The 24,469-nt window shown below is 33.2% G+C and overlaps 1 protein-coding gene across 1 annotated transcript; it reads right to left on the reverse strand.

Moving 5' to 3' along the window:
- Positions 1–404: 404 nt before the first annotated feature.
- FIG4 (polyphosphoinositide phosphatase FIG4) lies at positions 405–22,852 on the reverse strand. The gene is made up of 25 exons (XM_080150246.1): positions 22,666–22,852; positions 22,047–22,149; positions 21,637–21,825; positions 20,909–21,029; positions 20,333–20,374; positions 19,907–20,025; positions 19,574–19,665; positions 19,157–19,215; positions 18,863–18,985; positions 18,355–18,462; positions 17,768–17,974; positions 16,752–16,858; positions 15,884–15,995; positions 14,840–14,972; positions 14,623–14,699; positions 13,719–13,777; positions 10,870–10,944; positions 5,846–5,960; positions 5,312–5,421; positions 4,352–4,415; positions 3,942–4,021; positions 3,206–3,408; positions 2,048–2,182; positions 936–1,090; positions 405–539 (listed from the first exon to the last, which is right to left on the reverse strand). The coding sequence occupies exons 1-25, from the start codon at positions 22,835–22,837 to the stop codon at positions 453–455; spliced, it is 2,847 nt and encodes a 948-aa protein (XP_080006372.1). The 5' UTR covers positions 22,838–22,852; the 3' UTR covers positions 405–452.
- Between the last annotated feature and the right edge of the window lie 1,617 nt (positions 22,853–24,469).

A 24,469-nucleotide genomic window follows, 5' to 3' on the forward strand; every position in this document is an offset into this window, starting at 1 on the left:
ACGTGTATGGAATAGTTATTTATCGAATAATATAATAAACAGATTTCCGCTGATATTAAAATGTACAATTATAGGATTAATACCAGTTATGTTAGCTACGATACTGGAAACTAGATATAACAAGATACGATTCTTGATTATTCAGTATTGCTGGCTTAGAACCGGTTCTAATCCAGCGGATATTAATCTGTTTCGTAGCCAAACTGGAAAATCTTTTATAACCTGTTACACTAATAAACATAGGAATTATTTTCAAATAATCAATATCTTTCTTCATCTATATAATCCTTAAAAATCAAAGTTTATCACAAATTATCACAGAAATCGTTATTCAAACAAAGTAAGATCACATCTAATCATTTTCAAGATACTACATGCTATGTAAAAAGTATAAATCTAAAATAAAATAATCTCATGCAAAGGCAAAATTTTTAATGTATTCTTAATTTGTGTCAGTTGTTGTTTTTGAACATATTGACATAGTTTCTATAAATTTCCAGTGTTTCCTCGCTTGGTTCATTCGGTCCTTGTTCTCCAACCTTAAAATAGAAAAAAATTATCAGCTGTTATTGGTACACCATTCTACATTTCTAGAGAATGGAGAGATGGGACAAAACAGTGTTACCTTATTTGTTCACAAAACTTGGGTATTTTTGTCAAAATTTGAATGGTTGAATCAAAACTATTAGTTCCAAACTTTTTAATCATCCCCGATCTTTAGGTAGACAAAGTAGTGCTTCAGAAAAAAAACAAGATATAAATTGTTTACTGCATAGATGCTTGTGATGCGTAACTTTTGAAGAAAAACCTAAATCTAGACAGTAAACAACAAAAAGAAAGAAAGAATAAAGGTTGAAAGTCCAGACATAAAACAGTTACAGAGTAACTAGGTATAATACAATCTCTTGGCTCCAAAAAAAAACCAAGATAGATACCTTAATATAATTTTCATAAATTTTCAAGCTTTCATCAGAGATAGGTGGCAGGAGGCAATGGTCGTAGTCATGTACAGGTATAGGACAGGCACGGGGTCGCAGTATGGGTCGGGCCAAGGGATGAGGCACTGCGTTGGCTGACACTGTGCGAGAACCTTTAACATGAAAATCAATCATTTTGTGCCTTAATTTCTAATAGATAAGGAGTTTGTTATTTCGATAATCAAATATTATCGACAAATTTTCACTATAAATCCTTTATCCTCCATAGCTCTATTAAATAACCCAAAAAAGTCATACAGTTAGAAAATTCAGCCTTTTTTCTTTAAATGACCCGAGAAAATAACATTTGAACGGATCCTTTTACTAAAATCATACAGTAGGAGTAGATTTAGTAGTGAAAAATAAACATTTTAATTAAAATACTTTTTAGAAAGACAGTTTATACCAACAACGAAATTAATTTGATCGCAATAATCTGTATCTTTCACTTTGTTTATTCTACAGATATTGTCCCACTGTGAAATGGTGTCCATACAAACTGGCAAATATTGGAGCAAAATAGCAGCTAAGAAATTAATTCAAAATGAACACAAAATATTGTAAAAGAGTTTTATAAAAATAATGTATACTGTGTACTATATAAATATATATTTAATCATTGGAGCCTCTGTTAATCTTACACTATGACTGTACCCAGCCATCCTGTAATGCATTAACAGAGACTCCTGTTTATTGCAGGTTATTTAGATAGATATGGCTAGCGGCTTCTTAAGCGCTTAGATATAAGTTACATTCCAACAACATCCTTGTGTGTCATCAGTAAATCTTCATTCAACAGCATAGAGGCGTACACAGTGGGGGCTGACGTCAAACCAGCTCGCACCACAAACAAAACTTAGCTGTTGGAGAATATCTGCTGAACTGTAACAACACACAATACTTTGAAAGGTGTGTATACTTACGGATAAAAACCTATACGATATTATCAGCTATCGTTAAAGGCAACACTAAGACATTTTTTCTGCCCTCAATATATTATTTGAGAAATTGAGATTTATTTCGCTTGTTGGCTATACTTTATTCCTGAAAGAAAGAAAATAAAGATGTACCTGGCAATGGCCCTGAATCTCTGGAAAGCGCGGCATTCCTTCTGTACAACTGCATATCCTCCTTGTTAGGTGCTACCAGAGCTGATCCATATACACTCTCAAAACTTGGGAATACTGATTCAAAACTTATATATCCTAAAATATAAAAATAAGACAGTGTTAGAATATATAAGTTGCCTTTGACAAAGAAAACTATTGTGTCAATGTTGGGTAAGGTAATAATAAGTAACATTAATATATATCAATATGTAGGGATGTAATTTGTGATTAAGGGGGGGGGGGGAAGTTCTGACACATTTGCGTAAACGGTGATTATTGGCTTTATTTTTGGACTGAGAGGATAGGTTATTAGGGATAAAATCATTCTTATATGATGAATTTCCCCCAGATTTAAGATTTTTTCGATAGGCCTCCAGGTTCCGGAGCTCCAGGCCTCCAGGTGGTCTCTGTACAGGTAAAAATTAAAAATAATTTTTTTTTTTTGAAGAGTTAGAGGTTAACTTATAAAACAAAATATGCTTCTTTTTGATTGTTATTCACATATTTGAAGAAAAAACATACATATTTTGTCTCATAAGCTGACTTCTAACTCTTAAAAAAAAAAAAAATTTCCATTTTTACCTGTACAGAGACCACCTGGAGGCCTGGAGCTCCGGAACCTGGAGGCCTATCCAAAAAATCTTAAATCTGGGGGAAATTCATCATATAAGAATGATTTTATCCCTAATAACCTATCCTCTCAGTCCAAAGATAAAGCCAATAATCACCGTTTACGCAAATGTGTCAAAACTTCCTCCCCCCCCCCCTTCTTATTCCAAACTTCTACAATGGCAGTTGACAGGACTCAGTTGTTTATCACGTCAGTATTATGAGAATTAAATCGAAAACTAATTAAGGGGGGGAAACTTACATGGGGATGAAAATAAGTATTTATGTTTGGTCTTTGTTAAAATAAAAAAAAAGTAGGTAATAAATGTTCCTCTCCTATGAAACTGCTGATTCTATGATTTAATTCAAATGAAAAATAAATTTTGCTTTAAGTTATTCCTCAAAATAGTTACTACAACATTGCAAAACCTTTTGTTAAGTAAAAAATTAATCCAGAAAGTTAATGGATCAAAAAGTAACACTAATGGTAAAAACAGAATAGGCAATAACCTGACGTAGTTTCTCCTTCCAGACTGTCCAGCTCCGACTCGCTCCTCTCAGAGTCAGAACTGTCAGAACCAGATTGGTCGGAGTCATCCTCTGTGCTTGTGTTAGAACTCGTTGATTTTCCCGCCAGATTTGGGTTTTTCAACAGCAGGTTTGCCTTGGCGCTTGACATCTCTTCCCGCTTTTTTCCTAGCCTCACCCGCACACTAAAAATTATCTTGATGTTATTAGAGTAAAACACTAGAGGGAGAAAGGGTTAAATAACTGTATCTCCCCATCGCAACTTCTTGTGCAACCTTCCTATTGGGTCATTGACAATCGACAAGTGGTGTTGCTTATTTTAACACAGCCAAGTAGCAGAAGATAATTTAGAAGCAGACGAAAGAGGTCTTTGGAAAATGAAGGGAGATAGTTGTCTGTATATACATCTATACTATAGATCTGTTTTGATGTTAACATATTTATATAACAATACTAATCAATTATGCACAAACGGATAAATGACGACTGACAATATACTATTTCAAACACAAATATAAATATCTAAAACTAAGACTTATTCATTTTACCCATAATTCTAAGAGATTTTTAAATTAGGAAAATCAGCATGAAACCATTAAAAAGCTTCACACTCTGTGACAAGATCTTTAAATGATGAAGAAAGAGACAAGAAAAGAATAATATGGAAATTTCGAGTTGACTATTTCCTTTTTAGTAAGATGATTATTGAAAATATAACCTGAAGGGACTAAAATCAGTAGTACAGTTTGGCATATAGTCTCGTACAGAATGGTTTATCTCGGCAAATGCAAATAGATCCTGAAAACAGAGGTAAAAGTTATCTTTTATAAAAAAAAAACAAGATTAGTTTTCATGAAAACTGATGACTTAAAAAAAAATAAAAAAAGATCAGATATACAAATCTCATAGAAAGTATGGCACTAGAATTTATTGTGCAAACTTTTGGATAAACAGACATCCAATTACTGTATAGAACAATAAATATCGGCACTTTTAAAAGACCACTGTTTTTGAGGTCCATAGGACCATACAAGTGAAAAGAAGTCATTAAAAAGAAAGTGATGGAAAAAGAAAAAAAATATTTTTTTTCTTTTACAAAAAGGATTAAATTAGAGATTTTTTACTAACCTGTAGTACTGTTAATTCAAAAGGATGATAATAATCGTCTGTTATGTCGTTTATACTCTGTGCTCTTTAAAAAGGTTTCTTTCTTTAATAGGTAATAGGTAAAAATTTTCTGTAATTTTTCTTCATTTTTATTCATTAGGTAAAAACTTGCGGCTAGAGGCCTCTAGCGGATCGTCAAATGTTTTTTTTAAAATTAAGTTAAGATCACTTGTTAATCAAAAATATTTTTTTGCCGCTAGATGGGGTTGGTTGTGTTGTTTTCTTCAACTTCTCCCCCAAAGTTGCTATAAACCGTACCAGGGCATATGAGAACCTTCACTGTAAAGGAGAACATTATCGGTTCGGCGTTAGCGATATCCTTCGGTACAGACAAATAAACATCCAGTTACTTTACTAAAAGTATTTATTGCAAAAATTTACTGCTCTATAATGCTTAGAGTTCAGTAAAGTAGTAATTTGTGGATTTGGATGAAAAACTTTTAAAAACAAATATATCAATTTATTTTACCTACACAATTTAAACCAATTAAAATAGTTTGATATCGATCGCAGTTTTTGTAAAAGAATCTTAAAGGAGTAGTTTCACGAAATGCATTTGAACTTAATTTAGTGAACCGCATATTTTTTCCTAGTTAATGGGTTAAGCTACATTTTTTTATATAGCATATATTTGAAATAAATTAAATTTTCTACCGCGTAGTTTTTAAAATATCAAGACTTGAAAATTGTCTTTTTGTGATATATGCAATTTAAAAAGACGATTTTCAAGTCTTGATTTTTTAAAAACTATGTGGTAGAAAATTGAAATTCTTTCAAATATATGCCATATAAATGTAGTTTAAACATTTAACCAGGATAAAATATGCGGTTCACTAAATTAGGTTCAAATGCATTTCGTGAACCTACCCCTTTAATTCTTTCAGCTAATTTATCATAATTCAAATTAAATATGAAACCTTCCTGGAAAGCTCAGTACAAGTTTTGCGACCAATATCCAATGAGAAGGGAAGAAATTCTAACAGCTCTGGGTTCCACCATTGGGTCAGGGGTTTATATTCTCGTAATGCTTTCTAGAACATAAAATAATTATTCATTTTGGTACTAAAGGCGAATAATGTGTTACTGTTAAGAAACATTCCAAGAATATTTGAATTTATAACTAAGGTTTCCATAAACATATACCCCCTAGTGAATCACTGTGCACGCCACTAATTTTAAATTAATGTTAGTAATACCTAATAATCAAATTCCCCGTTGTTCTAAGCGTCCATTTTGTAATATACTTTTACCGTCGGTCTGTCAGTCATTATACAAAATATATGTAGTAAAAAATTAATAAATATATTAGAAAAGTTTCGTGATTTTTTTTCAATAGCCCATTCTTGATTTTAACAAATGCTTTTTAAATCTCCTTGACCGTATTCCTATCCATGATTTTTTTGTGCTTCGCTACTTATGGATGTTGTCATCGTTGTTTACAGTACAAAGTCTTACTTGATGATGTAGATAGTAATCAAAGTTGAAATCTTTCTCCCATATGGGAGGCTTGCCATGCTCGGGTACAAAGATTCCAAGAAATACATTCATTGTATTCTGCTTCTCTGCATCACTAGAATATACATAAGAATATATACAGACTGGCCAGCCAATTTTGAAAATAAAAAACGTACATAACGTACACAAAAAAAATACGTTACGTACATAAAAAAAGTAAAAAAACGTACAAAAACGTACATTCCTAATAAAAATAAGTTAAATAATTTCCTAGTTACCTATTATTAATACATTTAAGTCTACTAGCAGCTACCTGTAAAGGAGAACCATAGCGAACTGACAGACACAAGGACACAAGATATCCTCTTACTCTATTTAAAAGAACTAGCATCTACGCTCCTAAAGGCCTCTAGGGGCACTTGAGGAGGGGAGAGTTGAATTCAATAAAAAAAAACATGGATGACAACATACATAAGTAGCGAAGCTCAAAAGTTATTTATAGACATCTGGAAAAAAATTAACTTAAAATCAGTGAGCAATTAAAATTCATTTTTGGGGGGAGGAGGTATTTTTTTTTCTAAAGTCAATTTCTCTTGGGAGGGTGGATGGTGACACTCTTCCCCAAAATAGTTATAAAACTTTCAAAAACCTATGAGAAGCTATCCTGTTAAGGAGAACCATATCGGTTCCGTGGTTAGCGAAATTCTTTGGTACAAACAAACAGACATCCTGTTATTATGTACAAAGTATATCCTATTATAAGGACCAGCGACTACGCCCTTAGAGGCCTCTAGAGGAACTTGATTAGGGGGGGGGGGGGAGGAGTTGAATTAAAAACCCATTTTTTTATTTAAAAATAAAAAGTAAAAAACAAGGATGACAACATCCTTAAGTAGCGAAGCTCAAAAGTTATGAATGGAAATCTGGGAACTATATAAACTATAGAGTAGTGTCGTAAAAAATAAGCATTTAACTTATTTAAATAAATCACAAAACCTTTTAAAAATATATAATAACGTGAAAATCTAGAAATAAATTCAGCCCCCCCAACCAATAAGCAAATCTCAATGAAATTTAGTGGAAGTATTGAGAATGAAAACTAATACAATCACTGAAAATTACAACCGTCTATCAGGAATATGAGTAGAGAAAATCACAAAAACCTATACATCTAGGAATCGATCTAGCACTGCAACAAATAGACAAACCTTAAAGAAACTTTTTGAAAATATGTAAAATGTGAATTTATTTATTCCCTGAAAATTTCAGCCGTCTATCTTGAATAGAAGTAGAGAAAACCATGAAAAAAAGAAAATCTAGGAATAGATCTTCTAGCACCCCAACCAAAAGGCAAATCTCAATGAAAATATGTAGAATGTGAACTTATTCAATCAAAAAAAAGGAGCCGAGAAAATCACGTTTCTCCGATAGCATAACGGACTGACAAAGTGATAATAGAGTAGCTTCGCTAATAAATTTTTTAGTGAGGGAGGTGGGAGTAGACCACCCCCATTTCTGATTTCAATTTTAAAAAGAAAGAGAAAATAGGGGAAGGGTGGTGATTTTTTTCTAAGAGTAATTTCTCTTGGGAGGGTGGTTGTACCCTCTCCCAGGACCTATGAGAAGCTACCCTGTAAAGGAGAACCATATCGGTTTAGCGGTTAGCGAGAACCTTCGGTACAAATAAACTGACAGAGAGACATACATCCTGTTATTACGTACTAAGTATATTCTATTAAATAAAGTAGTAAGTTTTTTGTCTGATGCTTAAGATTTTCATAACTACTTCATACAGTTACCGAGATGGTTTTAGGCTATTTTTCTACTATTTTGAATACAGGTTCTTGAAGGGATATGGAAGGACAGAGAAAATAGCCTACAACCTTACAATGATCATGTCGGTTCAGCAGTTAGCGAGATTCTTCGTTACAGAAAAAAAGGATTTATAGGATAAATATATAATAGGATATAGGGTTATTTTGTCTATTGCTAAAGATCTCAGAAAATACTAGTCTTTGATACAAAGTAAATCAGTGCCTGTCTGTCTAAAGCTTAAAATCTTGGTAACCACTGAACAGATTGGGTTCTAATCATCAGGGAATATATCTACTGGTCCTGTGGTAGTTTTAGGCTATTTTCTTAGAGTGTGGGAAACCCACCCTCCAAAAAAATCAACCACCCCTCAATTTATTTTTATAAACTAATGCAAATCAGCGGGGTTGGGGAACCCCCACCGCACCCTGGGGCGAAGCCTAAATGAAAAAAATAATCACAATCTTTTTTTTATATTTTTTTTGGACAAATTTCCAACAAACGATTCTATAAAAGAGTGGACGAAGCCTCTAGAGGCTAGGGGCGAAGCCTCTAATCCTAGTAGAAAGTAAAAAGCTGTAAGTGTCCCTCCCCCAAAGAAAAACAAGGATGACAACATCCATAAAAGCGAAGCTCTGAAACGGTAGGACAAAAGGACATTAACACTTGTATAATGTCATAACTTAATAATCAGAATGTAAATGTATAAAAGTCAAAGCAAAATTGTAAGTAAATTTGTTGTAAGGATAATGTTTACGGACATACTTACATTTTTAGGACTTGATTATAGAGTTGCTTCGCTTATAATATTGTACTTTGTTGTTCCAGGAATCAGTATGCCAAAAATCCGACCAATCGGATAATTAGGTCATATACAAATTTGTTGTTAAAAATGTAAAAAAATCAACATGTTTAAAATGGACGTACGGACATTCTGGTAATGATTATAGAGTTGCTACGCTTTCTAACTCGAACCCAACTTCTATAGGAATCACCATGCAAAGTTTGAAATCTATAGGACAATTCTAACATGCCTAAATTAACGAAAAGAGCTATCCGTTACGGACGGACGGACGTACGGACCGACCCTAATTATAGAAAAGCTTCGCTTTTAAAAAGCAAAAAACCATCACAGGACTATTAGGTATATTCCATGAAGAGTAGAGCCCAATAGGTTCAGTGGTTACTGAGATATTAAGCTTCTGATATACAGACGGACAAGCAGACGGACAGACATCATTCTACTTTGTATTATAGATAATATACTATTTTTGTAATACTTTTTGTACAAATACAAATAAATATACAAATACTTTTATACTTATATTTGATTCTTATTCTTTAAAAACTGAAGATACCAAAAAATAAGACTTCTTAATCCTAAACTGAGCACCATTTGATATCTCGGAAAATTTACCCAAGTATATAAAGAATTTGAAAAAAAATTTCGTAAAATCTATTAAAGGGGTAGTTGCATGAAATGCATTTAAACTTGAATTTAGTCAACTGCATATCTCTTTCTGTTCAATAGTTTGAACTAAATCTATAGGACATATATTTCAAATCCATAAATTTAAACTGTAAGTTTTAATAACATATATGCATAATTTACCTACATATTTTTGTTCTATGAAAATTTAAGATAATATTGAATTTATTTAATACAATACACCTATAGTTTTTGTTGAAATTTTCGTACAAAACATACAAATTACTTTTCTGCTAATATTTGATTCTTATTATTTTTAAAAAAAACGTAAAACGTACAAAAATACAAATTTCAAAATACGTTACGTACACATATCAAAATAACGTCCAGAACGTACACAGATTCGATGCGTAACGTACAAAACGTACACTCTGGCCAGTCTGTATATAATTCTTTATCCTAAAAGCGGAATTACAATTTAAGTTAATTAATTTTGACATCTGTGATTGGTGAATTGAAAACTATCTGCGCTCTAAAAAGAGAAGATTGTGTGTCGTACATCATTCACCCAATTAGAGCGCAGGTAGTTTCTAATCCACCTATCCTATTGGTCAAAATTAATTAACTTAAATTGTACTTCCGCTTTTATATAAAGAATTATACAAAAAACGAATTTTATAAAAAAAATCCTTAAAATTTGATGCAGATTAAACATTAAAACATTAAAATTCCTTCCAACTTATATATCCTAATATACATCACAATATCAAAGACTTATAATGCCAATCTTACCGTCTTTTTGTACCAAAAAAGCATCAAAGCAGGAAAAGTTAAGTAAAGTCCTGGCAAAATTTAAATCAGAAGCTTTATTGGCTTAATTAATGAAACTTAATCTTGGCAAAAAATCACATCAATAATAAAGACTTTGAGTAATATTTACTTCCACTGCGCGACAAAAATGTTTACTTAGAGGTAATGCCTTGGTCAATTGCCAGGTGCAGCCCAAGCTCAGTTAGGACTCCCAGAAAAAGACGTACAATAAAAGAGTCGGTAGTTTGTAAGACGTTAGATCTCGTAATGATGCACTTCATTAGCAAGATTTAGTCCATATTATCCTACCATCAATCAATAGACTTGCAAGGTTAAATTACAAGTAAAAGAATAGATTTTCTCGCTTTTATTCGATTATTCTGATTAATATCCGGTAGATTACAAACGGATCTCAGATATACTAAAAAGTCATGTATAGCATCGAATTAGACAATTTTTCACGAATATTAAAATAAAAATAAAATTTTTGGGCATGCTCTTTATTACATTTAGCAACTTTTACCTTTAGGGCAGTTTTTGAGATAAATTTTGACAAACTTCCCAAAGTCCTAGGTTTACGTCCTTTTATGGCCTGATCGACTTTTCTGAGATCTTTCTAATGGTCTTGGTCCCATTTAAAACTGATAATTTTTTTTACCATCTATTTTTTTCAAAAAAGGACAGAGTTCGCCCCGCTTTACCCTATTTCTTATAGAAAAGAACTGCCTAAAAAATTTTTAAAAAAAGTTAACATAAATTGTTATCGTTCTACTACTGTTTATAACTTTACGGATTTTACCCGCATCATACTTTTCCTTTTATTCCCAGTTTTGATAGCCTGGGCCTTCGGTCCCGTATGGCAAACAAAACTGGTTTAATCTTAAAATTTTTGATTTTAATATCCACGGAAAGCTGTCTTTCTATAATACGTTACGATAAATAACTATTATCGAATATACTACTTAAAGAATACCTGAGTGTGTTACTATAGTATCTTCTCATTGTCTGCATTATGTCATTTCCTTTGCTTGTCCAGGGAGCCAATTTTCTATACACAAAAATTATTATTTTAGATTAGTTAGATATGTTCTATTGCATTATGTTAGTTTATCATCTAAAAGACTGTGGCACTTACAGCTCTTTTTTATCATCTTTTAGTGGGTTCCGCAGTACGCACATAGTCTCTATGGACTTAGTCCCTACAGGAGAATAAGGGAAACCAGCAGCTTTTTTGGAGGGGGGAAGTTTTGTCTAAAATCAAAATTGCAGTGTGGCCACAACCAAAAAATGCTGATACTGAAGAAAAAAAGGGAAATACTGAAAATACTGAATCCTAAAATAAGAAAAAATACTGAAATACTGAACAAAATAATACAAATACTGAATACCTAAGTATTTTTTTATATGATTTCTCATTTCAAAATTTCATATATCATAGCTTTATTATTAGGGGGATATTTTAAAGATCTTTTAATTTTGCCTCTTAAATTTTCTTGCACCAATTAAGCAGAAAATGACTGATAAATATTTTAAATGATAAAAAAACTTAAATACTTTTTAGTTGAGTTAAGAGCATAGACGTCCAACCTTTTTTTGGGGGGGGTGGGTAAAATTTTTGTAAGGGGAGGGTAAAATGATGCGCGAAGCACGCCGCAAATTTTTTTTACCCCCCCAAAATTTTGGGGGGGGGGGGGGTAATTAGCCCCCAGGAAATCTGTTGGCAGGGGTAAATTTTGTTTGCCCCCCCAAAATTTACCCCCGGGGTAAAATTTTTTTGGGAGGGGGTAATTTAAATTTATTAAATATTTCATATTAAAAATGCAAAAATTTTTTTTTGTTAGAGATTTTTTATTGTTTGGGGGGGTAAATACCCCATCCTAAATGGTTGGAGGTGCCTTCAATAATCATGCAAAGTACTTACCTTAGATTATTCATTCTATTAATAGACAAAAAAAATATCTGAAAAAAATACCTACCTACTGTATAAAAGCATCTCAAATATCTAAAAAATTTATATTTGAGATGAAATTGAAAAAAAAATGTATATTACCATAAAAAAGCATAATTAATGTACAAAGTTATAGGGTAATTTAAAGGAAAGTAAAGTGAGGCGCGAAAAGCCGAAAAAAAATCTGACATCAACTACTTGAAAAAACATCTTATTTATGCAAAATGTTTTGGAATTTAAGAAATAGGGTAAGGGGGGGGAAATTTCGGTATTTTTTCGGTTTTTTAAAAAAAAAAGTGGGGTAAATATTAATATTTTCAAATGAAACCAAGACCAGTAGAAAGCTTATGGAAAGGACTATCAGGTCCTAAAAGGACGTTATCCTAGGACTTTTAGAAGTTTGCGGAAATTGACCGCAAAAAAGTTACCGAAAATTCCCCACCAGCGGGAGAATTTTCGGTAATTTTTTTCAACCTAAAAAAATCGATGAAAAACGGCCAAACGGCCAGTCGAACATAAATAATCATAATTAGTATAGGTTATAGGGATTATCCACAAAATTTCATAATGATTGGACTATTCCTTCTATGTTAAAAATGAATTTTTTTGAAAGACGCGAATTTTCGATTTTTTTTTTTGAAAATTTTTTTTTTAAAAACTTAAAATTAATATAAGAAAAAAACGTATTTTATTACTTTTTAGGCCTGATCCTAAAAAAGCTCACATTGAACTATAGATTTAGACCAAAAAAACATGAAAATTGATTAAAAATTGACCACGATAATCGAATTTGAAGCAAAAGTGTCATCTTTGCAAAAAATCTTGACTACATTTTAACCTTAAAAAAATCGATGAAAAAAGGCCAAACGACCAAACAAGCGTAATAAATCATAATTAGTATAGGTTATTGGGATTAACCACAAAAAAATTCATAAAGATCGGACTATTCCTCCTATGTCAAAAATATTTTTTTTCAAAGGACCAGAAATTTTGATTTTTTCCTCGCAAAAATTTGCTTCAAAAAATAAAATTAATTTTTGTTTTGTTTTTTATCTGTTCTATTCATTTTTAGGCCTAATTCTTAAAAAATCCATATGGAATAATAGATTTGACAAAAGAAAACATGAAAACATGACCTTAAAAGTTGAATTTTAATTTCTTTTGAAATTACCGAAATTTCCCCCGGCGCCAATTTTGGTCATTTATGAAAAAAATATTACCCCGATTTTAAAGCTCTCAACAGATTTGGAAAGAGCGGGCAATTCTTAGTTCAAAAGGTTTTTACGGATCAGCTCTAGGTCTTACCAATTTTTGTGTACGTCGATCTTTACACACCTACTAAAAAATTTTTAGAAAAAAAAAATTTTCGTCCGACTTTGAGACCCTATAAGTACCCTTAATATTCATCTCACAAAAAATTCATTTTATACTTTTTGGTAGGCAATTTAATAAGGAACAAATTTGCTTTTATGTTTTTTTTTCTGTCATTTGAAAGGAACATGGAGAAAAGGGTCATTTAATGAAGGTAGGTCGAAATTACCGAAAATAGCCCCTTACCGAAACTTCCCCCGCCTTACCCTAATGAAAATACTGAATCATGAAAATTTTCAAAAACTGAAAAATACTGAATAAAATTTTCAAATACTGAATATTCAGTATTTACTGAAAATACTGAACCCCCAATTTCCAAATACTGAAGAATACTGAATATTTTCAGTATACTGAAAAATGTGGCCACGCTGATTAATTGTTTTAGTACTACCCCTCCAAGTAGCCAAAAACCTGAAAAGATGGGTCAAGATGTTTATAAGATGATCTTAGCGGACATACAGACAAACCAACAACCTGTTACTTCAGCATATAGTTTTTCTAACCTGTATGTTTTGATTCTATGAACTAAAGCAGAACCGCCATATTGAAGTGCAAGGGTATCTCCTTTAATGGTGATAAACTTTCATTTTCAAGTTTTGTACAGAATGTGCGGTTGAAAAAATTTAAAAGAACGATTGGGATAATTCTAAAATGCAAACAAAAAAATTACAACGGATTCCTTTATATGCCTAAAATAAGTTATAACAATTCAGTGATAAATGGTTGAATTTTGTTGAATTATCATGTAGTCCTGCCCTGCAAACCCTACCCTTGAAACCGTCCATCACCTCTTTTCATGCCCAAATAATCCCAACAATTTTAATCCTATGGACCAATTGCAAAATCCAACCCATGTACCTGCCTACCTAGTTTCACTAGCCTTAACCCAGCGAAACTTTTAAAAAAAGGTAGCAAGGTAGCATGCTACGTTGTTCGATATCGTTGGCGATAAACGTTGGAAAATCGGCCTTTCAAGAAAAGGTAGCATGAGAGTTCGCCATCGATATCTAGCAGAGTAGCATAAAGTAATGCTGCTTTTATTCGGTTCTTTCTAAAGTATAAAAGCCTCTCAGCTCTTTTTTCTCACTTCTTCTATTTTTATCCTCTCTCTCTCTTTTAATTTATGCTACTATTGTGTGACTTCGCCCAATACTCTGCCACGATATCGATGGCGAACTCGCATGCTACATTTTGCTTCAAAGGAAGATTTTCCAACGTTTATCGCCAAAAAATTAGGTGGTAATTCATGGCGAAGGGGATTGGAGGAAGCATGAGACTCGGTACATATATTGCACGAGCTCGATGGCGATTCCATGGCGAAATATCTTGCTGGGAATGGACAACAAAGAGCCACCATCACAACAATAATCATGTAGTACAAAACTTGAAAATACATAAGCTGGTCATTCCTTGATCTTCGTACATTTCTTCCAGCATTCGTACACAATCTGTGTCAAATTCTAATTGGGGCTCCTTCAAAACTCCTAAATACTATAGAATTTAAATACTTGCCATTTCAGGTAATTAGCTGGGGAAACTTTTTTGTAAACTTTATGTACTAATATAAAACATTACTAATTTACCTTTACTAAATTCAAGAAATATAAATAAAATAAAATGCTACCTAGGGCATGAAGTTGGAATGCTAGGGCACACTTTCCAATGGCAAACTGTGCCGTGTTTGTTCTATCCAGACAGTCCACACAATTGGTCCGGATTATACCTGTCTGTCTCATCTGATAAGCCAAACTTTCATCCTAAAACCATAGATATTACTATACTTAGTCTTAGTTTAAATAAAACCTGTATGTAGCATTGAAAACATCATTCAACATTTTAAAATGCTGTCTCAATTTTTTTTGTTGAATTTTGATTGGTTGGTTAAAACCAGGGTTTCGGATCTGCATTGATTTTTTGCGGATCCGGATCCTCAAAATTTGGTCAGTGCGGGTCCGGATCCGGATCCTTGACAATAAAAATAAAATCACCAAACCTTTCAAAAATATTTATTCTTTAATTCGAAGTCAAAAATACTTTTAATTTTCAAGTCTGACCCTAAACCTTAAAGATTGGCTCTCATCAAGAGAATGTCTGAGATTGTATATAAATTTAGGTAGATTTTTCCCCTTTTTCTGCATTTTTTTGAGTCTAAGGATCCGAATCCGGATCCGCATTTTTTGCGGATCCGGATCCTTGGACTCGAAAATATGCGGATCCTTGCATAAACTGGTTAAAACTAGTAGTGTCCAAACTTTTAAACCAATATAAAGGATTTTTTATTAGCATCACTATAATTTATATCATGTTAACGTCCATAGTCTTCTCCCCTAAGATCCCTGTCAAAATCTGACACTTATCTCTAATTTAGCTTCTGTAGTAATATTAACATCAAGACTAAATCCTGCTATATAGATTGTAGAATCAGAGATACATGTTAACTTTTAAAGTAGTAAGGTTTTTTTCTGAAGATTTTTTAGGATCTTAATAACTACTGAACCAATTGAGTTCCCTTTTTTAGGTAATGGTTTTAGGTGATTCTATTTTCAGATTTAAGTATTTACTAACCCCTTACTGTCTCTTCGATTATAGAGCCTCTAGAGGCTAGGGCATAACCGCTAGTTAAAATATATATAGAACTTAAAAACTACGTATACTGCATTAGTCTTACCTTCTCTTTGCTAGCTTTAATGAGGTCAACTTTGTGTTTTGACTGCCAAGATTTTTGTAGATGGACGAAAGGAGTTGGTTTACTGTGAAATATTCCAGTCTGTTTTACACATCTAAAAAGTAATAAATCAGATACAAAACAAAATTAAAGGCCTAATTGCATTTAAACTTGAATTAAGTGAACTGCATATTTTATCCTGTTCAATGGTTTAAACTAAATTTTTCTGTCATGTAGTTTTAAAAATATCAAAACTTGAAAATTGCATTCTTATGATTAGCGTGGCGGAGCCGCTTGATTTTGGTGCGGCTCCGGCATAAAATCAAGAAAAACTCGACATATTTTTTCCCCATAAAAAATATTAGGTAGTTATTTTTTACTTTTGAAGGTTTTAAAAGTTCAATTTTTGATATAAATGAACTTGAAAAACTTAAAAAGGGCATTTGCACATGACAAAACAGAGTTTCCAAATTATAATGTAGAAAAACCTCTTTGTTTATCTAGTCTGGAGCCGGAGCCGTTTTTTAACGAAAATTACGGCTCCGGCTCCACGGCTCCCGGCTCCACAACGCTGCTTATGATATACTATGTGATACACCATATATAAAGCTGGCTTATTTTCACAAAAACAGCATGACGACTTATTTAGTGATGTCAAATTGTTTGTTTTTTATTGCAATACAAAATCATATATGTTTGATGTAATACTTGTAACTTGAAATCAGTTTTCTGAATTACACTTCATGCAACTATCCCTTTCATTTAAAAATAAAAAATAAATAAGTTATTTCAAAAAAAAATAAAAGGATTTTATCTAATAATCTTTTACAGAATATCTAAATAATGATCCATAATGACTCCTCATACTTACTGGTAAGCAATGTTGCTAAGCCTTCCCATGACATTGGCCTCCTTGGCCTTGTTACACCTCGCCATGTCGAAATGGATATACTGGATCTTGTCCTTGCCAGGTAGAAACTAAATATTAACAAAATTATAACACTTGTCACGTGATATGTGTAGTAAAACAAAATTCATCTTATTATTTTTATATACAAAGAGTGCAAGGGGGGGGGGGGGAGAATTATTTGAAATCTAAACACTCAGAAATGTCTGTAGGTCCATCAGGAAAAGTGATTTTCTCGTATGCTATTCGGGCTATTCCAGATAAATAAATAGTTTTTATGTAAAGATTCCCTATACCAATGTACATCCAGTATCTAATTTACTTCATCCGTTGGTTTGCCAGTAATACCACAAAAGTACAAATATCAAAACAAATAAAGAACTTATGCCAAAGGCAGGGTTTCGGATCCGGATCTGGATCCGGATCCGGATCCGCAAGGATCCGCATATTTTTGAGTCCAAGGATCCGGATCCGGATCCGCAAAAAAATGCGGATCCGGATCCGGATCCTTAGACTCCAAAAAATGCGGAAAAAATGGAAAAATCTACCTAAATCTATAAAAATCTCAGACATTCTCTTGATGAGAGCCAATCTTTAAGGTTTAGGTTCAGACTTGAAAATTAAAAGTATTTTTGACTTCGAATTAAAGAATAAAATTTTTTTGAAAAATTTGGTGATTTTATTTTTATTGTCAAAGATCCGGATCCGGATCCAGTAGGATCCGGATCCGCATCCGGATCCGGATCCGGATCCGCACTGACCAAATTTTGAGGATCCGGATCCGGATCCGGATCCGCATAAAATCAATGCGGATCCGAAACCCTGGCCAAAGGCTTAGTGATTTGTTTTCTATCTTATTCTTGATTAATGACCTCTGACCACCTGCCCTTCACATCTTTCTGTTTGGATTTTCATCCATGACGTTTTGTGCTGTTCTACTTATGAATGTTGTCATCCTTTTTTAATCTTAAAACTCAAACCTGATTCAAATAGCTGATCTGTTTGACAAACTCTTCACTCAGCAAAGACTCATGCTTCCTACTTTCTCTCTTCTTCACAAGGTTAATAACAATTATGGGGGAGCCATGCCTCTCTAGAAGTTGGTTAAAGTGACGCCCAGCTGTCGAGGCAAATGGCTCAGTTGTTTCTATGATAATTGGAGGTTTCGGCTGGATCTTGCTAATATCCTAAAAAAAAAATATGATCAGATTATGTTTTTGTTACTTCTGGTAAGGTGTCAGAAAAAAAATTGATTTAAAAAAATAAAATGTCCTTTTTTGTTGCTGTTTGTATATCTGATATCAATATTAGAGTAATACAATAGTGGTGTAAGGGGCTAAATAACTGTATGCCCCTACCCCGTTGACCCTGTGCCGACTTTCAATTGAGTCTTTAATAAAATATCAGCCAATATTAATGTGTAAATATTAACACAACCAAGTTGCTAAAAAGAGCAGAAAGCCATTTGCTATCAGACGAAAGAGGTCTCCATCACTGGATCAGTTAGTATCTGTAGTATATATCTATATTTATACATTTATCAATGAGATAGTATAAATTGTGTTACCTGGGCCCACTGTGTAGGAACACTGCCCCGCATATGTACAAAGCTAGTACAGTTGGATAGACTATCACTGCCAATACTTGCATCAGAGGCTATCTGCTCAGTTTCCACCTGCAATTTGAAATTTTAATTAAAACTGCAAGTTGCCTTCCAACGAAAAGATAACACAAAATATTGAATTGCAACTATAGACAATACTTTAATGTAACGTAGTAAGGTTTTTTGCTTAAGATTTCAACAACTACTGAACTGATAGAGTTCTCCATTTTGAGGAAGCTTTAGTGCTAAGATGGGTCAACAAAACCAGGGATTGGTTATTTACCAGGGATTTTAAGGGATAAGACAATGAACGATAAGTTGATCTAAATTCTGAATAATAACAAAATTATCATATCATAGCTTTAAAATTTTTTATATCTGCTAGTTTGATAATTATAAAAGTTATAACAGAAATGAATATAGTAAACTAGTAAGCCTTATCAATCAGACAATGTAATTGTAGAATGTTTACCTCATTGCCTGTGTCACCATCATAATTAGCCCCTCTCTTGAGGAACCTAGTGCCAGCAAACAGGCGTGATCGACGGGCTATCAGGGTCACATACACAGGTTTTCCATAGATACTAACATTAGCCTGAAAATAAAATTTGTTAGGTACACCTAAAAGTTGAAAGGTGTAGACAAAACTGTAACTAGGGAATCAATTTATCGTTATTTTAGCCAGCTACAAGTTTCACTTTATTAGAGTACATGATAATCTAGTGTAAGATCCAAGTAATAATAAATCCATTACAACAATGTTTACCTGATCTACAAAGCCATGGATAATTGGAAGTTTCCACTCTGAATCAATATCGTGCAAATCTAGGTTTAAAAGCTATTATTTTATATTGTACAAGTGGCTTCGCCCCTGAAGCCTCTAGGGGCATTTGAGGTAGTAGGAAGAAGGGATTCAATGATTCCCATGATTTTTTATTTTCTAGTTTTGATGTCAGTCTTATTTTCTAGGGGCGATTTGTCTTGGAAGGGTTAAGGTAACAAACCCAAAAATATTTTTAAATCTTTTCTGAACCAATGAAACCCTACATTGTTAAGGAAAACCATATTGGTTAAGTTGTTAGCAAGATCCTTCTTCGGTACAGACAGACAACCTATTACTTAGTTTTATATAAGAATTTTAAACAAAACTATGGAATAAAACAAATCCAAAAAGTAAAGATACCCTTTAATAGATGATGATTCCAAACAAATTTGTCTTGATATCTGGAAATATAACAGAAATTTCCACTAGTGGCTCCATCTACATCACTCAACCTAGATATTTACACAAGTTAATTAAGATCTTAAGAACGGCTGGTCCAATAAAAAGCTATATTTTATCAAGGCATATAATAATAAATGGGAGTCTTCTTTCTAAGTTTTTGTGTACAAAATTTATCAAATAAAGTCTGTTCTCAGTAGCGTAGCTACTTTATAACTTGGAAATGTTTTTTCATATATGAATGGATCTACCTATTCAATAAACAATAAAATAATTATGTATACATATTGTTACCTAACAGGCTCAGGCATGTCATTTTGCTGGAGAAAAACAGGATTGCTCATGTTGTACTGTAAGGTGTGAGTCAGATCATAGCTGTATGAGAAATAAAAATTCGAGGATAAATCAGTTGCCTGAAATAAATATTATTATTATCTTAAAATTAACATAAATATCAAAACATGATATCAAAATTCTTATACGGTAAGCGGAATATTGAAATATTTTATGGTACTTTATTTCTATGGGCGATTTCTCTTGAGATGGTTGTGGTACCCTCTCCCAAACTAGCTATAAACCTTCCCAGGACATATCATATGAGAAACACATTGTAAGGGTGAAACATATCGGTTCAGCGCTTGAAGAGATCCTTTGATACAAACAGACAGAGATTCTGTTACTTTAATATAAGGATATTAGATCCTAAGATTCATTCTTTACCTGGAACATTTTTAAATATCTTTGTTCGTCTGGATGTTGCTCCTAAAATTTTAAAACTAACTTATTAGGTATAAATAAACAAACTTTTAATAATAAAAATCAAATTAATAAAACTTTAAAACATAATATTCAAACTGTGCATATAAATCGTGCCGCAATAAGTCTAAGAAATATAAAATTAATCCGATAAGTGCATTTCATATTATTACTCAGAGGGAGGGGACATTGGTCTGTTTTTTACACCTAAAAGTTTAAAAGTTTCTAAGGGGACTTCTATTCAATTTTGATTAATTGGTTCATTTTGTTGAGTGTCCAAACGTTTCTACCACTATTTGTAATCTACAGAAGGGGTAAATTAGTGTATCGTCCTTATTGGGAATATTGCTATTAAGGGACTAATGTTCTAACAAATAATTATTTTATCTTTATTCTATGGCTTCCATCCCACTTCCCTTTGGTTACATTCTAAAACCAGTTTTACCCAGAATTTATCCCGACAAAAAAGTCAATATTACAAGTTGAATCAAATAGCTAAGTCGGGGTACTTGGTTTTGTTAAGAAAAACCAATATTTTACCTTGTATTCATTAGGTATGTAAATCATTGAGGTATCTTCAACTTTGTAAATTGTATGTTGGCCTATCAAGCCAACTTTTCGTCGCTTTGTAATAAGGATTATGTAAAATCCATCCAAAAATCTAAACATTAAATAATCTAAATGGGTTTAATATCACACAACAATTCATAGGTATATTAAACATATGTAAAGGAAGATTGTGCTTCCTATTTATAGAACAATAATGGTGCTTCCCTACGAAGTGCCTCTCCCTTCACTTCTTATATTTTTCAAATAAATTTAAAAAAAGGGGGGGTGGGTGCCTTACCCTGCAGCGTTTACCAGTTCCCAATATAAACCAACATTACCTGACCAAACGTAAAAATCAAAAATATCCTCCTCTTTTTTTTTTAAATTTTCAAAATTAAAGGAAGGGGGAGGGGGTAATTTGTTTTGTACTCAACATGGCACTATGAGGGATAATGCCTAATAGTTATGTAATGGCTTTATATTAGGACAAGCGGCTTTGCACCTAGCCTCTAGGGGCTTTGCCCCAAGAGGTTTAATCAACTTATTTTTGTGTTCCATCCCCTAAGAAAATAGCTTAAAACCATTCCAGGGCCAGTAGGTATATTTCCTGAAGAGTAGAGCCCAATCGGTTCAGTGGTTACTGAGATCTTAAGCTTCAGACAGACAGACATCGTACTACTTTGTATTATTGATGAATGATGATAGATATTCTAACTGACCTGACAAATCCAACTAGACCAAAAGCCGACACACTCTTGGTCAAGCCAGACCCCATCTTTTGACCGATTTTTGACCGGTTGCCCACATCTATCATGGTCAACAGGTCACGGATCTCCCGGGCATTATATAGTGTCCGGTCATCTGATATGTCCAGCGTCTTCGATTCGGAACGGTCAATTTTTAATACTCTAAATAAAAAAAAACATTTTCATATAGGTATGCATTTGTTATAAATGCTGAATAGATTAAAGTTTGAGTTGTAATAGTTATTAATCGTTGCTAAGAAAACTGGAATTCATCTTTACTTTTTATTTTAATTCGATGCATTTTTTTTCAGTATAACTCAGAACCTGTTCTAGTCCAGCGGATATTAATTAATTTATAGGCCATACTGGAAAAAACTTTACACCTGAACGAGGTTTGAGTGTTGTTTGATCCAACAAGATAAAATTTAGATTTGGTTTGGTAAAGAGCCATTCTTTGAGTGGCTTTTACTTTCATTGCATATTGACCTGAAAAAAATAACAATTTTTATAAATTCAATGCAGACAAGATTTGAAGTATAAAATGTGCTTTAATGGAAGGGAAAGTAAAAAATACTTGAAAACTGTAAATATTGCAGGGATGGAACCATTTCTAAAAACATCAAAAATCTAAATTCCAGTAATAATATACCGTAATCTGCTGTAGTTCCAAAAAATAAAAAAGTGTAAAAATGAGTAAAGTTTTAGAACGTTTGTTCAACAAAAGCACATTTTCATTTGATCCGACATTACAATAAAAATATTGTGTATCGTCCCTCTAGTGACAACGCCTCTTAAGGGGCATTTTATAGTATTTTCACAGTAGCTTTTGATAGGTCATTTTAGGTCAGGTTATGTTAGGTTTAGTGATAGCCCCAGAGGGTTAGCCCCCCGCAGCGGCTAGAAATAGGAGAAAAGCTTCTGTGAAAATAAGACGAAACGCCTCTTAAGCGGCGTTGTCACTATACCCAAAATATTTAGTTAGACACAAAATGAAAATAATACCTGTATCACTAGGCATCTTTTTGTTAGCATCATGAGGTTTTTCCATCCTATCTTCATCATGTACTATTTGTTCAGCCATTAAATCAATATCTGCACTTTCTACAACATTCCCTTCCATAAACAATGAACTAGATGTAGATACATCCATTTTTTTGTCTGAAAGTGAATCCATTTTTTTTTGTTATAGACTAGATTAATGTAATAATTCTGAATGTAAAAAAAAACAATAAAAAAAATACATTTTTATCCTGTCGAAGAAAAAAATGCGCTAAATATAAAAAGTAACAAACAATTATTGAGCAGTTTCTTCCTTAGGTTGATCTGTAGGTTTTTTACTGACAGGTACAGCCTCAAGTTCCAGAGTTACAGGGCCATCATTTACCAGTGCAACCTATTGTGAAAAAGATAATTTTAATGAAAACTAAAGCCTTTCTAAAATGATAATAAGGGGGGGGGGGAAGTTTTGACACTTTCGCTTACTCCGTGATTATTGGGCTAGGTATTAAAGTTAGACTATAGGTTATTTGGGATAAAAGTTTACTTTTGGTTAGTACTTCACGGATTTTTAATTATTTTTTGGAAAACCCCACCCCCTAGCCCCCCGGGGCTCAAAATCCCCCTAAAAATGAACCTAACCTTAATTTTCTCAGGAACCATTTGACCAAAAGTGATGATTTCTTAAACTTAAGCTTTTATGCTTATAAACTAACTTCTAGTTTAGAAGTCACCCCCCTGCCGCCAACCCCTAGCCCTCCGGGGCTAAAAAAAACCCTAAAAATGAACCTAACCTTAATTTTCTCAGGAACCATTTGACCAACAGAGATGATTTCTTAAACTTTAGCTTTTATGCTTATAAACTAAGTTCTTGTTTAGAAGTCACCCCCCTGCCGCCAACCCCTTGCCCTCCGGGGCTCAAAAAAAACCTAAAAATGAACCTAACCTTAATTTTCTCAGGAACCATTTGACCAACAGAGATGATTTCTTAAACTTAAGCTTTTATGCTTATAAACTAACTTCTGATTTAGAAGTCACCCCCCTGCCACCAACCCCTAGCCCTCCGGGGCTCAAAAAAACCCTAAAAATGAACCTAACCTTAATTTTCTCAGGAACCATTTGACCAACAGAGATGATTTCTTAAACTTAAGCTTTTATGCTTATAAACTAACTTCTAGTTTAGAAGTCACACCCCTGCCGCCAACCCCTAGCCCTCCGGGGCTCAAAAAAACCATAAAAATGAACCTAACCTAAATTTTCTCAGGAACCATTTGACCAATAGAGATGATTTCTTAACTTAAGCTTTTATGCTTTTAAACTAACTTCTGATTTAGAAGTCACCCCCCTGCCACCAACCCCTAGCCCTCCGGGGCTCAAAAAACCCCTAAAAATGAACCTAACCTTAATTTTCTCAGGAACCATTAGACCAACAGAGATGATTTCTTAAACTTAAGCTTTTATGCTTATAAACTAACTTCTAGTTTACAAGTCAGCCCCCTGCCACCAACCCCTAGCCCTCCGGGGCTCAAAAAAACTCTAAAAATGAACCTAACCTTAATTTTCTCAGGAACCATTTTACCAATAGAGATGATTTCTTAAACTTAAGCTTTTATGCTTTTAAACAAAGTTTAAGTTTAGAAGTCGCCCCCCTGCCGCCAACCCCTAGCCCTCCGGGGCTCAAAAAAACCCTAAAAATGAACCTAACCTTAATTTTCTCAGGAACCATTTGACCAACAGAGATGATTTCTTAAACTTAAGCTTTTATGCTTATTAACTAACTTCTTGTTTAGAAGTCACCCCCCTGCCGCCA

This window comes from Acartia tonsa, chromosome 2 (assembly GCF_053477335.1).
Source record: "Acartia tonsa isolate MP-2025a chromosome 2, ASM5347733v1, whole genome shotgun sequence".
In the NCBI taxonomy this organism is placed as follows: domain Eukaryota; kingdom Metazoa; phylum Arthropoda; class Copepoda; order Calanoida; family Acartiidae; genus Acartia; species Acartia tonsa.